Source organism: Hemiscyllium ocellatum, chromosome 42 (assembly GCF_020745735.1).
Source record: "Hemiscyllium ocellatum isolate sHemOce1 chromosome 42, sHemOce1.pat.X.cur, whole genome shotgun sequence".
Lineage (NCBI taxonomy): Eukaryota > Metazoa > Chordata > Chondrichthyes > Orectolobiformes > Hemiscylliidae > Hemiscyllium > Hemiscyllium ocellatum.
In genome coordinates this window covers 10,713,720-10,728,903 of record NC_083442.1, presented here as the reverse complement: position 1 = coordinate 10,728,903, position 15,184 = coordinate 10,713,720, and the positions used below count along the sequence as shown (strand labels likewise).

General features: G+C 44.4%; 2 protein-coding genes across 3 annotated transcripts in view; both read right to left on the bottom strand.

The window, feature by feature from the left end:
- The window catches only part of LOC132834660 (dnaJ homolog subfamily A member 4-like), a 39,464-nt gene extending 35,628 nt beyond the window's left edge, over positions 1-3,836 (bottom strand). The window contains exons 1-2 of the mRNA XM_060853595.1: positions 3,653-3,836; positions 3,323-3,461 (exon numbers count right to left, since the gene is read on the bottom strand). Of these exons, the coding sequence (XP_060709578.1) occupies positions 3,323-3,454 (132 nt within the window). The 5' untranslated portion in view covers positions 3,455-3,461; positions 3,653-3,836. The remainder of the gene's footprint in view (positions 1-3,322; positions 3,462-3,652) is intronic.
- Positions 3,837-8,526: 4,690 nt separating this feature from the next.
- LOC132834763 (uncharacterized) overlaps positions 8,527-15,184 on the bottom strand; it is a 37,102-nt gene continuing 30,444 nt past the window's right edge. Inside the window, exons 4-6 of one of the 2 annotated variants that reach the window (XM_060853751.1) lie at positions 12,699-12,869; positions 10,748-11,121; positions 8,527-9,916 (exon numbers count right to left, since the gene is read on the bottom strand). In XM_060853751.1, the coding sequence (XP_060709734.1) occupies positions 9,848-9,916; positions 10,748-11,121; positions 12,699-12,869 (614 nt within the window). In that variant the 3' untranslated portion in view covers positions 8,527-9,847. Of the gene's footprint in view, positions 11,122-12,698; positions 12,870-15,184 lie in introns of both variants that reach the window. The other variant, XM_060853750.1, reaches the window with a different exon arrangement.

The window sequence follows — 15,184 nt, the reverse complement described above, 5'->3', positions numbered from 1 at the left end:
TTAATGCTCTGGAGGGAATGGAGATGATTAATGGAATGCTGCCAGGCTAGAAAACTAACTACAAGATGATGAAGGGTTAGGACTATATTCTTTGGAATAGAGAAAGCTGAGGGGTGACATGATTGCAACATACAAAAGCAAGGGGGGGTAGAATAGACAAGATGAACCTGCGAACCCTGGCAGAGTTCAAAAACTATAGGTCATTGATTCAAGCTAAGTGGCAAAAGGATGAGCAGGGACAGAAGGAAAATAAGCTTTACAGTGGGTGATAGGTACCTGGAATTTGCTGTTTAAAGAGGCAAACCCCCTAAACTCAAATAGCTGGATTTGCACATTAGGTGCTGTAAGCTGCAAGATTAATTGGTTATGTGCAGGACAACAGGACTAGCACAGGCATCTGGACATCTTCAGGTCAGTATGGCTAAGATGGATTGGATGCTCCCCTTCTATGCTGTTATTGTTATGGCTTCTATGGACAGCCATGCTCATCTAAGTCTGGCCTTTTGAACATCCTAGATTATTAGTACACTATTAATTTCATGCCTTCACCCAGGATTCCCCCTCAAACCCTCATCTCTCCTCCTTTCAGAAGGCTCACATGTCTAAGCATTCAATAGCTTTATTTAATCTTGTACAGTATGTAGGTACCAGTGAAAGTTTGGCTGTATTGCCTTCCCTAGTTTCCCCATGAACATCTTAGCACTCTAGGCACTTTCATAGGAGATTTAACAGTCAGCTACATTGCTATGTATCTGTAGTCATGCAGAAGCTACATAATGTAAACAGATTTCTCACTGAAGGGCATTAACAAGCTAGATAGTAACCATGTTATTGTCATAGCAAGCTATTAGAGTACCCTTTAAAATCTGATTGAAGATTTATAGCTCGGGTATCCGTTGTTGTGGTTCTGCTCGCCGAGCTGGAAGTTTTTGCTGCAAACGTTTCGTTCCCTGGCTACCCTTTAATTCAAATTTCACCTGTCGTAGTGGGATTCAAACCTATGCCCCCAGAACATTGCCTTGTGACTGTGGATTACTATACCTGCAGATCTAGCAGGATTCCATCACCTTATTGTTATTATCCCCTGAAGTGGCTCAATCTTGAATTTTGTTCAAGTACTGATCTCTATTTGGGAGTATGGGACATTAAAAGGTAATAAATCATCACAAGCAGTTGAGTACAATGGATCATCAGAGTCTGCAATTAACTTGTAGACTGGAATAAAAGAGCTGAAAACGTGTTGCTGGAAAAGCGCAGCAGGTCAGGCAGCATCCAAGGAACAGGAAGTTCGACGTTTCGGGCATAAGCCCTTCAGGAATGAGGAAAGTGTGTCCAGCAGGCCAAGATAAAAGGTAGGGAGGAGGGACTTGGGGGAGGGGTGATGGAGATGCAATAGGCGGAAGGAGGTCAAGATGAGGGTGATAGGCCAGAGTGGGGTGGGGGCGGAGAGGTCAGGAGAAGATTGCAGGTTAGGAAGGCGGTGCTGAGTTCGAGGGATTTGACTGAGACTGGTGGGGGGAGGGGAAATGAGGAAACTGGAGAAATCTGAGTTCATCCCTTGTGGTTGGAGGGCTCCCAGGCAGAAGATGAGGCGCTCTTCCTCCAACTGTCGTGTTGTTATGGTCTGGCGATGGAGGAGTCCAAGGACATGCATGTTCTTGTGGAGTGGGAGGGGGAGTTAAAGTGTTGAGCCACGGGATGGTTGGGTTGGTTGGTCCGGGTGTCCCAGAGGTGTTCTCTGAAATGTTCCGCAAGTAGGCGGCCTGTCTCCCCAATATAGAGGAGGCCACATCAGGTGCAGCAGATGCAATAGATGGTGTGTGTGGAGGTGCAGGTGAATTTGTGGCGGATATGGAAGGATCCCTTGGGAGAGAAGTAAGGGAGGTGGTGTGGGGGCAAGTTTTGCATTTCTTGCAGTTGCAACCCAAGTGGAGGTTGGGTTGGTGGGGGGTGTGGACCTGACGAGGAAGTCACGGTGGGAGTGGTCTTTTCGGAACGCTGATACTCCCCTATACGCTGTTTATGGAGGTGGGTGGGGTGGTAGGTGAGGACCAGTGAGGTTCTGTCCTGGTGGTGGTTAGAGGGGCGGGGCTCAAGGGCTGAAAAGCGGGAAGTGGAGGAGATGTGGTAGAGGGCATCGTCGATTACGTCTGGGGGGAATCTACGTTCCTTGAAGGAGGCCATCTGGGCTGTACATTTTGGAACTGGTAACTACCATCTACCACCTCACCAACCTCCATATACAGCGTATCATCCGCCGTCATTTCCTCCACCTCCAAACAGACCCCACCACCAGGGATATATTTCATTCCCCTCCCCTTTCAGCGTTCCGAAAAGACCACTCTCTCCGTGACTCCCTCGTCAGGTCCACACCCCCCACCAACCCAACCTCCACTCCCGGCACCTTCCCCTGCAACCGCAAGAAATGCAAAACTTGCACCCACACCTCCTCCTTTACTTCTCTCCAAGGCCCCAAGGGATCCTTCCATATCAGCCACAAATTCACCTGCACCTCCACACACCATCTATTGCATCCACTGCACCAGACGTGGCCTCCACTATATTAGGGAGACAGGCCGTCTACTTGCGGAACATTTCAGAGAACACCTCTGGGACACCCGGACCAACCAACCCAACCACCCCGTGGCTCAACACTAACTCCCCCTCCCACTCCACCAAGGACATGCAGGTCCTTGGACTCCATCGCCAGACCATAACAACACAATAGTTGGAGGAAGAGCGCCTCATCTTACGCCTGGGAACTCTCTAACCACATGGGATGAACTCAGATTTCTCCAGTTTCCTCATTTCCCCTCCCCCCACCTTGTCTCAGTCGATTCCCTCAAACTCAGCACCGCCTTCCTAACCTACCACCTCACCTACCTACATACACAGCATATCATCTGCCCTCATTCTTCCTGACCTCTCCACCCCCACCCCACTCCAGCCTATTACCCTGACCTTGGTCTCCTATCTCCATCACCTCACCTCCAAGTCCCTCCTCCCTACCTTTTATCTTAGCCTGCTGGACATGCTTTCCTCATTCTTGAAGAAGGGCTAATGCCCAAAACGTCGAATTTCCTGTTCTTTGGATGCTGCCTGACCTGCTGCACTTCTCCAGCAACATTTTCAGCTCTGATCTCCAGCATCTGCAGACCTCACTTTCTCCTATGGAATAAAAGAGCCAGGATGAAAGCCTGGGTGATCACGAGACTCAGTTTGAGTCTCAACCTCAAATATTCATTCCGATCAGACGGGATGTTCTCGAAGTGTCCGGATCGCCAGTGCCTGTCTGATTGCCCGTTTCGTTTTCCTACCGTACCTTCTCCCCTTCGTTGGGGTTTTTGTCGGGGTGATATTTCAGGGCCAGTTTCCGATACGCCTTCTTGATCTCCTCAGAACCAGCGCTGGGTTTGACCCCCAGGATATCATAGTAAGCTGTCTCCTTCACCATGGCTACCCTATAAATTAAATTAGAAACAGCGAGTTTCTTTTAAAAACAACCGCGCTCACTCAATTATTCCAATATTAACAACGGTCTTCCTCCTGGGATGGGAATGAAACATCGTATAGGGTAACAACACTCAGAGGTGAACAAATATTGTTCACCATCACCACCGCCATTATGACCCCGGGTATCGCGGCCGCTCACCCTTTAATATCGGATCACAGACCGCCGTTTAATTCTTATTATGATTTGAAGCCGAAGCCCACACCATCAAAGAAACAACCTCCGACCGTCTTCAATTCCGCGCTACCTCGCGCTCACGCGCGACTCTGCTCTGGCCATTTAAACCGAAGCGGCAGAAAATTCTAGATGGCCTCCGCCCCCTGGCTGATGCCTCGCCCATGACGAGCCTCTGCCCCTCCCCCTCTATAGCCATTTGAAGTATTTCTCGGTCTATGCCCCGCCCTCCCACCGCTTCGACACGCCCTATACGCGTTACGGCCCCGCCCCGACCCGATTGGTGCCGCCCAGCTTTCGTCACTGGCCCAACCGTTTTGTCCCAGCCTCCTACCCGCATGACGTTGGTAGCGGGTTGCCATGGAGATGGGGAAGTTGCTTGTGCTCCCAAGAACTTTCTAGAAAGTTCGCCGCTGCTTTGGAACTATCTCAGAGAAGAGTGTGAATCTGAAAAATGTTTGTGCCCCGAACGAGTTTAAGGAATGGTTGGTGGTGAGAGGGAAGGTGGTGAAAGGGACGGGGATGATGAGAAGAGAGGGGAGATGATGGTGAGGGGAGAAGAGGGATTGGAGAGGGCCAGCTATATATAACTCTTGCCCTGCAGTGTACACCAATCCCTTTCCAATGTAAAGTAAACAAAACTGAATTGTGGTCACTATCACCAAATCTAATACCTGGCCAGGACCATTACCCAGTACCAAATCCGCTGGTATGGCATCGCCCCTTGTGGGCTTGTCTACATACTGTGTCAGGAAACCCTCCTGCACACACTGGACAAAAACTAACCCATCTGAAGTGCTCGAACTATCGCATTCCCATTCAATATTTGGAAAGTTAAAGTCCCCCATAACAACTAACCCGTCTCTCTTGCTCCTCTCCAGAATCATCTTTGCTCTTCAATCCAATCAAAACCATAGGTTTAGGGTGAGAGGGGAAAGATATAAAAGAGACCTAAGGGGTAACTTTTTTATACAGAGGGTCGTACGGGTATGGAATGAGCTGCCAAAGAAAGTGGTGGAGGCTGGTACAATTGCAACATTTAAGAAGCATTTGGATGAGTATATGAATAGGAGAGGTTTGGAGGGATATAGGCCAGGTGCTGGCAGGTGGGATTAGATTGGGTTGGAATATCTGGTCAGCATAGATGGGTTGGACCGAAAGGTATGTTTGATGCTGTACATTTCTATGACTCTATGAGAATCTTTACTCAGAGAGTAGTAAGGGTATGGAATACTTTGCCTGCAACGGTAGTAGATTCACCAACTTTAAGTGCATTTAAGTCGTCACTGGACAAGCATATGGACATACATGGAATAGTGTAGGTTAGATGGGCTTCAGATTGGTATGACTGGTTGGCACAACATCGAGGGCCGAAGGGCCTGTACTGCGCTGTAATGTTCAATGTCCTATGCCTATAAGCCCACACTGACCCTCTGAAGAGTAACCCACCCAGACCCATTTCCCTCTGAGTAATGCACCTAACACTATGGGTAATTTAGCATGGCCAATTCACTTGGCCTGCACATCTTTGGACTGTGGGAGGAAACCTGCACAGACATGGGGAGAATGTACAAACTCCACACAGACAGTTGCCCGAGGCTGGAATCAAACCTGGGACCCTGGCGCTGTGAGACAGCAGTGCTAACTACTGAATGACCATGCTGCCCATAAGATTAGATTAGATTACTTACAGTGTGGAAACAAGCCCTTCGGCCCAACAAGTCCATACCGACCCGCAGAAGTGCAACCCACCCAGACCCATTCCCCTACATTTATCCCTTTACCTAACACCCAGGTTGGTAGGGTTGTCAGGAAGGCATACGGTGTGTTAGCTTTTATTGGAAGAGGGATTGAGTTTCGGAACCATGATGTCATGCTGCAGCTGTACAAAACTCTGGTATGGCCGCACTTGAATTATTGTGTACAGTTCTGGTCACCACGTTATAGGAGGGATGTGGAAGCTTTGGAAATGGTTCAGAGGAGATTTATTAGGATGTTCATTGGTATGGAAGGAAGGTCTGAAGAGGAAAGGCTGAGGGACTTCAGGCTGTTTTCGTTAGAGAGAAGGTTGAGAGGTGACTTAATTGAGGCATATAAGATAATCAGAGGGTTAGATAGGTTGGACAGTGAGAGCCTTTTTTCTCTGATGGCGATGGCTAGCGCCAAGGGATGTAGCTTTAAACTGAGGGGTGATAGATATAGGACAGATGTCAGAGGTAGTTTCTTTTCTCAGAGAGAAGTAGGGGCATGGAATGTACTGCCTGCAACAGTAGTAGACTTGCCAACTTTAAGGGCATTTAAATGTTCATTGGATAGGTCTATGGACGAGAATGGAATAGTGTAGGTCATATGGGCTTCATATTGGTTTCACAGGTCAGTGCAACATCGAAGGCCGAAGGGCCTGTACTGTGCTGTAATATTCTATGTTCTATGTAGGTATGGGTGGGTGAAGCTGTGGAGTGCTAGAGACTCATGTTAGTGACTAAATGAGAGTGTGAATGTGGGTGGTTGTAGCAGGTCCTCCAATTGAAGTTTTTGCAAATGGTTTCCAACTCTCTGCCATTCATAGCTGAGCTGGGATCCTTTTCCTCCTTTCCTTTCTATCAATTTTGTCCTGACTTTTCATGTTCCATGCATCATCAATGCAAGCTAAGCAGTAGTGTAGATTGCTAGCTGACTGCTCTCCAGTATTTTTGTATTTAGGAAACCTGCATCAGTGTGGACACAGAAAAATTGATTGACAGGGCGGGAAGAGAAAACTGAGAATTGACAACACAGGCAGCTTGTACTAAATGTGCACCAATATTGAAGTCAGGTGGTCATGGTCCCTGCTGCATTCTTTCCTTTCTTTATTCATTTTGTGGTATGTGGGCATTGCTGACAGGCCAGCATTTTATTGCCTGCCCCTGGTTACCCTTGAGAAGGTTGTGGGGAGCTGCCTTCTTGAACCACTGCAGTCCACCTGTTTTGGGTTAACCCACAATGCCATTAGGGAGGGAATTCCAGGATTTTGACCCAGCGAAATGAAGGAGCGCCGATATATTCCAAGTCAGGATGGTGAGTGGCTTGGAGCTGAACTTGAAGGTGGTGGTGTTTTCATGTATATTCTGCCCTTGGCCTTTTAGGTGGAAGTGGTTGTGGATGTAGAAGTTGCTTTCTGAGCATCTCTGGTGAATTTCTGCAGTGCATCTTGTGGATAGTGCACACTGCTTCTGAGCATTGGTGATGGAGGGAATGAATGCTTGTGGATACAGTGCCAATCAAGCAGACTGCTTTGTTCTGGATGGTATCACGCTTCTTGAGTATTGTTGGGACTGCATTTATCCAGGCAAGTGGGGAGTATAGCATCACACTCCTGACTTGTGTTTTGCAGAGTGTGGGCAGACTTTCAGGAGTCAGGAAGTGAGTTACTTGCCGCAGTATTCCTAGCCTCTGACCTGCTGTTGTAGCCAATGTATTTAAGTGTTGAGTCCAGTTGAGTTTCTGATCAATGATAACTCCCAGGATGTTGGTAGGGGGGGAATTCAATGTCAAGGGGCAGTGGTTAGTTTGTCTCGTATTGGTAGTGGTCATAACCTGGCATTTGTTTGGTGTAAATGTTATTTGCCACTTGTTTCCCCAAGAATTGTCCAGATCTTGTTCCATTTGGACATGGACTATTTCAACTTCTGAGGAGTCGTGAATGGTGCTGAACATTATGCAATCATCGGCGAACATCCTGACTTCGGGCCTTATGATGGAGGAAGGTAATTGATGAAGTAGCTGAAGATGGTTGGGCCAAGGACGCTACCTGAGAAACTCCTGCAGATATGTTCTGACTCCAGATGATTGACCTCCAACAGCCTTGACTATCTTCCTATGTGTCAGGTATGATTCTTACTACCGAAGAATTTGATCCCTAATACCCATTGATTCCAGTTTTGCTACAGCTCCTTAATGCCATACTCGTTCAAATGCAGCCTTGATGTGAAGACCTGTCACTCTCCCGTATGAACCGAAGCTGTAATGAGGCCTAGGCGGAATCCAAACTGGGTGTCACTGAGCAGGTTATCGATGAGCAGGTGTTGCTTGATAGGACTATCGATGACACCTTTCATCGCATTACTAATGATGGAAAGTAGGCAGATGGGGGTGGGGGTGGGGGGGTGGGGAGAGGTAATTGGCTCGGTTGGATTTGTCCTGCTTTTTATGGACAGGACATACTATGGCAATTTTCCACATCGTCAGGTAGATGCCAATATTGGAACTGCTTGGGTGGGGGAATGGCAAGGTCTGGAGCACAAGTCTTCAGGACTATTTCTTGTGTCTTTGTGTATAGCTCAACATCAGGAGGAACTCCATATATTGCTTGTGACGTCATCTGTGTAATTTTGTGCAGAGGAATGGAACAAAGAAAATGTAAGTACCTCAAATGAGCATTTTTACAGCCTATGAAATATATACCTATGAAAAAACTGGTAGGAGATAGTGAGGACTGCAGATGTTGGAGATCAGAGTTGTAAAACATGGTGCTGGAAAAGCACAGCAGGTCAGGCAGCATCCAAGGAGCAGGAGAGTCGACATTTCAGGCATAAGCCTATCATCATTCCTGATGAAGGGCTTATGCCCGAAATATTGACTCTCCTGCTCCTTGGATGCTGCCTGACCTGCTATGCTTTTCCTGTGCCACATTTTTCATCCTTGGGATGGTGCAGATTAAGCACTACTGCCGTAAGAGCTATAAATCAGCAATGTTGTCCTAGCGAAATTCAACCACTATGCTAGAAGAGTAGCACCAACAGTACTCATGCAAAAGATTACAGTGGATTCATGCAGACTTCAAGGCGGCAGTCAGTCAATTCTTTCTTTTATTGACATTTCAAATTAACCTTTGAGCTGAGATACAGATGTTGGTGGCATTTTCAAAATTATTACACTAACTTTACAGATTCTTTCACTTTACAAAATTTACTTGTTTCTCCACCAAAGATATGCTTAGTGTAAAGTTGTACAATGCTGATACAGATGTTTCTTGTATAAAGTGTGTTTTGGCAGTTTGATTTGGCTAAAATGTCGCTGAAGAATTGAGGAACTGTATTTTTGAGAATGCTTACCTCTATTTGCAATCGCATGATTTCAGCAGTGATTGTTTTGCGATGTCAGCACCAAAGTCTGCATGCCATTCTGATGCCAGCTGCCATCAGAGCATGTGAGAGATACAGTACTATACATTGAGCATCTTCATCGTAAAAATTGAACTTATGAATGTTCATTGCTCTCCTTCTAAAACCATGTATAATTCCTGCGTTACTTTTATACACCATTTGAAAACTTCAAAGTGCTACTTCTAGCTCCAAACATAACCTCTCTCATTCGACCCATACACCAGGGTGCAATATCAGCTTTTAAAGCATATTATTTAAGACGCATATTTAAGAGGCTGATTGCAGCTACTGACAGGGATAATAAGGACAGTGTTCTTCAATTTTTTAAGAGCTTTAACGTCAAGAATGCTATTGATATTATTGTGGAGGGCTAGGGTGACATCAACTAGGAGAAAGTGAGGACTGCAGATGCTGGAGCTCAGCATCGAGAGTGTAGTGCTACAAAAGCACAGCAGGTCAGGCAGCATCCAAGGAACAGGAGAATCGACATTTCGGGCAAAAGCCCTTCACGAGGAATGATACCAATAAAGACTACCTGCATGCAGTTTGGTGGCAGCTCCTCCAGGAATTTTTTTCAAGATTTTAAAGGATGTGAACTGTCAAGGGAGCTCCCAAAAATCAAAGAGCATTGTGTTAACCTTGCAAAGCAAGTTGGCTTTGAAGAAGTGGAAGGTGAGGATATTGAAGAGCTGCTTGAATCCCACTGTGAAGAACTCTCTACAGCTGATCTACAACAGCTTGTCACTGAGGGGGAAGTGGAAGCTGGAGATGAAAAAGATGAAGTCCAGGATGCAGCACCATGACAGCTTTCCATATCTCTTTTGTCTTCTATCCTGAGGGAAATTGAGGGGCTGTTGCAGCTCTTAGCGGACAATGATTACAGCAGGGTTAGCAGTTTATTTAATAAGACATCATCTGTAACCCTATGAACAGTTTCTTCAAGATAGGAAAAAAAAGGTCAAAGCAGCAAAAACTGGATGTCCTTTTTAAATCAACCCCAAGAAAGAGCAGAAGACAATCAACCGCAGCTGTCTATTTCTGCGACCACAACTGACTTGAAGGTGGTAGTGATGATGATCCTCTGTCCCTGCATTAAGAATATTTTTTCAATGTACTTGATTAAATTTACTTTTGTTAACAAATATGATTTAAACCTTCATTCAAGCTGTGCTATACTTTACATTAGCTTTTGGGCGATTTTTGAGAGATCGTGAATGATATTCTTTGTTGGTCTGCCCCCTTGTGGGCGGCACGGTGGCACAGTGGTTAGCACTGTTGCCTCACAGCGCCTGAGACCCAGGTTCAATTCCCGACTCAGGCGACTGACTGTGTGGAGTTTGCACGTTCTCCCCGTGTCTGCGTGGGTTTCCTCCGGGTGCTCCGGTTTCCTCCCACAGTCCAAAGATGTGCGGGTCAGGTGAATTGGCCATGCTAAATTGCCCGTAGTGTTAGGTAAGGGGTAAATGTAGGGGTATGGGTGGGTTGCGCTTCGGCGGGTCAGTGTGGACTTGTTGGGCCGAAGGGCCTGTTTCCATACTGTAAGTAATCTAATCTAATCTAACCCCACTTTTCCCATAGGCCCTATTTTTTCTATTAAGTGATTTTCTATTAAGTAGAGATTTCACTGGCACGCAACTAGGCCATTAGAGGAGAACTACCTATATTGTAATTTTTCTGATTATGAGCACTTCAGAATATGCTTCATCACAATGTTTTTGAAAGAGGAGACTATTCCTAGTTACTTTGGTCTCCATCCTTCACGGAAACGTATTAATTTTGTGACATGGAAATTACTCATCCCAAATGTGTTGAGCATCATGTCTCTATCCAGATCAGAAAGCAATTGGCCATCAACTTGCTGTGACTGAAAGATCTCAGTATACTCCCCCATGTTTAATAAATTCAAACAGTCACAGACCTCATCCACATTCAAATGTTGTATGTCATCTGGAACCTCACTCATACAGGCAATATATTTTGCTTCAGGTTTTTGCATGGAACTTGATCCGCGTGAGAACTTGAACAATGATCTAACGTTGCTTCTTAGTGTGGCTGGTGCATTCAGCTGAGAATAGTTGATTTCAGTGTTTCGTTCTGGGGATATCTGTGGCTTATTTTCTCCGTAACTTTGAATCGAATAGTACTTTGGGGCCTCTGATAGGCTCTGCTGAGGATGTATTGTCTCATACTTGTTTTCTGACGTCTTTCTGCAGATATCGACATATATTGGCTCTATTTCAGAGTATTTTCCCATGTACAGATCCAGCTCATCTGTGTCCAGCAAAGTAATATCTGCAACATGGAATCTCACTTTAAACCACAGTAAATTAAAAACAAACAACCAGTATTGTTTCAAAGCATTCAGTATGAATAAACAAAAGTACACTTTACCGTAAATCATGTTTTCTCATTTACTTGAAATGGAGAAACAAAACCTATTCTTTGTCATTTTACTCTGGTTATCTTATTATAAAAAATAATTCATTGTTTCCAATAGCTGATCTCTATCACTGCTGGCTTAAGTGGTCATGTGCTGCTTCCCTTACCAGTTATATTGTTTTTTTTTTCTTTTTTTCCCCCACACTACCGCCTAACTGTGGTAGTGCTTTATTTATTCCCCAGCACCATGTTGTGAGACACAGTGAAAGACACAAGATGCGCAAATCTTTATTCTGTTTCCACTACCAGGAAGAAAAGAAACACCCAAGTGGCCAGTGACAAGTTATATTGATTCACTCAGTAAACCAGCAGCATGAGATTGGGTATATCAGAAAGGAGTATCACTGAACCACATTTGTTCTGCATTTGCTCATGAGTATTTTTAGTTAGTGGTTTTAGAAGGACTTTGAACAGGATACCATGCTATGCTTTTAGCCTCTGCTCTGTATGGACATCAAAGGTGCATCAAAGAGAGAGACCCACCTTCAGAAATCAAAACTAAGACGAGAATTAAATTATTTCAAATTCCATATTTTCTGTTTTCTTTCCACGTGGAACATGATTGAGATTTAATAAAGATTTCCCCTAATCCACTGTGCCTTGACAGTTAAAATGTTGAGGTGCTGGTGTTGGGCACAACACCAGATTATTGTCCAACAGGTTTATTTGGAATAGAAGCTTTCAGACTGCTGCTGCATCAGTGGAGCAGGATCATAGGACACAGATGTATAGTAAAAGATTAGTTGATGTTGCCTGACTGGATGTGCACCACAATCTTCGATTCAGCAAAATAGCCTTCCCTGGCATCCTGTGGAAAGAATGTCTGACTAACACTTGTCCGAAATCTATCCGTTCTTGAAAGTTTAAAATTATTTTGGAGCTTTAATTGACCATTTTGGAAAATAAAATGAACAAATTATGCAATATTTTCCATTTTGGAAAGTAAAATGAACAAATTATGCAATATCTTTCCTGTCAAAATTTGAGGGGCCACAATGTCAGGTATAAACAGCAGAGATCGAGTGAATCCTTACAAGTGTATAAAGGCAGTAGGAGTATACTTAAGAGGGAAATCAGAAGGGCGAAAAGGGTTAAGGATAATTCAAAGTGATTTTATAAATACAGTAAAGACAAAAGGGTAACTAGGGAGAGAATAGGGCCACTCAATGAGTAGCAAGGCTGCCTATGTGTGGAACCGCAGGAATGAGGGGGGATACTAAACAAGTATTTTGCATCAGTGTTTACTGTGAAGAAGGATATGGCAGATATAGAACATAGAAGATATATGGAAACAGCAACATTTTGAAAAGTATCCCCAACCATTGTCAAGTCAGAAAACTTTGGACTAGTAAATTGAAGTACTTCAGAAACCTTCATTATTTTAACAATTGTTATATGTCTCAAACCCTAGAATATTGAGACTTACAAACCTGAGCAAATGAAATGATCCAAGTTCCCAAGGTCTTTGGCAACCTTGTTGTAATGATTGCACATAATATTCCATTCTGTCTCACTTTTACCTTTAAGTCCTTCTGCTACAACCAACTTAATTTCTTTCAAATACATAGGGATCACAGTTGGGTATCGAACTGATAGTTTTCCTGAAAATAATTACAACAAGCAATTAAAACTATATCTACAACCAACTTAATTTCTTTCATATGCATTGGGATCACAGTTGGGTATCAAATTGACAGTTTTCCTGAAAATAATTACAACAAGCAATTAAAACGATAATCAAATAATGAATTGCTTGTGCTGGAGATCTGAAACAAACAAAAATAGAAATTGCTGAAAAAAAGGGCGGCACGGTGGCACAGTGGTTAGCACTGCTGCCTCACAGCACCAGAGACCTGGGTTCAATTCCCGACTCAGGCGACTGACTGTGTGGAGTTTGCACGTTCTCCCCGTGTCTGCGTGGGTTTCCTCCGGGTGCTCCGGTTTCCTCCCACAGTCACAAAGATGTGCGGGTCAGGTGAATTGGCCATGCTAAATTGCCCGTAGTGTTAGGTAAGGGTATGGGTGGGTTGCGCTTCGGCGGGTCGGTGTGGACTTGTTGGGCCGAAGGGCCTGTTTCCACACTGTAAGTCTAATCTAAAAACAAAAAATTCTGGGAGCATTTGTGAAGTGAGAAACAGAGTTAACATTTTGAGTTCAATAACTCTTCAGAATGTTCTGCATTTTAATCAACTTAAAGAAGCTGTGACTGTGTTACATTTCTGACTTCAGTATTAGTTGCTGAAGGTGTTTTACTGGCTCCAGATTCAAAATCTAAGGCGGGGTGAGAGTGATACCTGGGTTACATGTGACCACGTGTAACACCAAGGAGACCTTGGCAAAGTTAGTCAATGGGAATGGCAGCGAAGCCTCTCGATTGATTGGAATCATACCTGGCACAAAGGAAGAATTAAAAAAAGGGGCTATCACTTTTTGATGGGATTAAAACACAGGCCTCCCAACAGTCAGTGGGAGATAGAGGAGTGGACATGTCGGCTAATCACAGAAAGGTGTTAGAGAAACGGGATTGTAGGGGATTTCAACTTTGCTAATATTAACTGAATCGCCTTAATGTGAGAGGATTAGATGAGGTGGAATTTTTAAAGTGCATTCAGAAGAGATTTTGGTGCCCAGTATGTAGATAGTCCTACTTGAGCTGGTGCCATGCTCAATCTAATTCTTGGGAATGAAGGCAATAAAGTATTTGAAGTGTCAGTGGGTGAGCATTTTGGGAATAGTGACCCTAAGTTTCAAAGTTATTATGGAAAGAGATAGCGATAGTTCAGAAGTTAAGTGTCTAAATTGGGAAAGATCGGGGTTTCAATATCATTAGACAGGATCTAGCAAACAGAGAGGGAGCAACTATTTGCAGAAAAGTCTACATTTGGAAAATGGGAATCCTTTAAAAGTAGTACAGTAAAAGTTCAGGGCCTACATATTGCTCTAAGAGCGAAGGGCTCGGGCAGCAAGTCCAGAGAACACTGGATGTTGAGGTATTTTGAGAGTTTGACAAAGAAAAAGGAGGAAACTTTTGTTAGGTATAGACCATTAAAGAGAGGTGAGGCCCTTTAGAAGTATAGAGAGTGTAGGAGACCACTTAAAAAGGAAATTAGGAAGGAAAAGAGGATCATGAAATCATACAGCCCTACAGCTTGGAGACAGGCCCTTTGACCCAAACAGGTCCACACTGAACAAAATATCCATCCATGCTAACCCAACTTTCCTGCACTCGGCCAATATCCTTCTAAACTTTTCCTATCCAAATGTATTTGTCCAGATGCCTTTTAAATGTTAATGTACATGCATCAACCACTTTTGCTGGCAGCTCATTCCATATGTCTATCACCCTCTGTGTAAAAAATAAGTTGCCCCATAGGTTCCCTTTTATTCTTTCCCCTCTAACCTTAAACTGATGCCCTCTCGTCCTCTATTCCCCAACCCTGGGAAAAAGACTGATTGCATTCACCCTATCCATGCCTTTCATGATTTTATATGTTTCTATAAGATCCCCCCTTCAGTCTCCTACACTGTAAAAAAAAAGTCCTAGCTTGTCCAACCTCTCTCTACGACTCACCCTTGAGTCCTAGCAACATCCTTGTAAATTTCTTCTACACTCTCTCCAGTTTAATAATATCCTTCCTATAGCAAAGTGACCAACACTGAACGCAATACTCCAAGTGTGGCCTCACAAACGTCCTGTACAGCTGCAACAAAATTTCCCAACTCCTATACTCAATGCCCTGACTGATGAATGCCAAAAGCCTCCTTCACTACCCTGTCTACCTATGACTCCACTTTCACAGAACTGTGCACCTGAACTCCAAGGTCCTTCTGTTCCATTATACTCCTTAAAGCCCTACCAATCACCATGAAATCCTACCTTGATTTGACTTTCCAAACTACAGGACCTCACACTTAC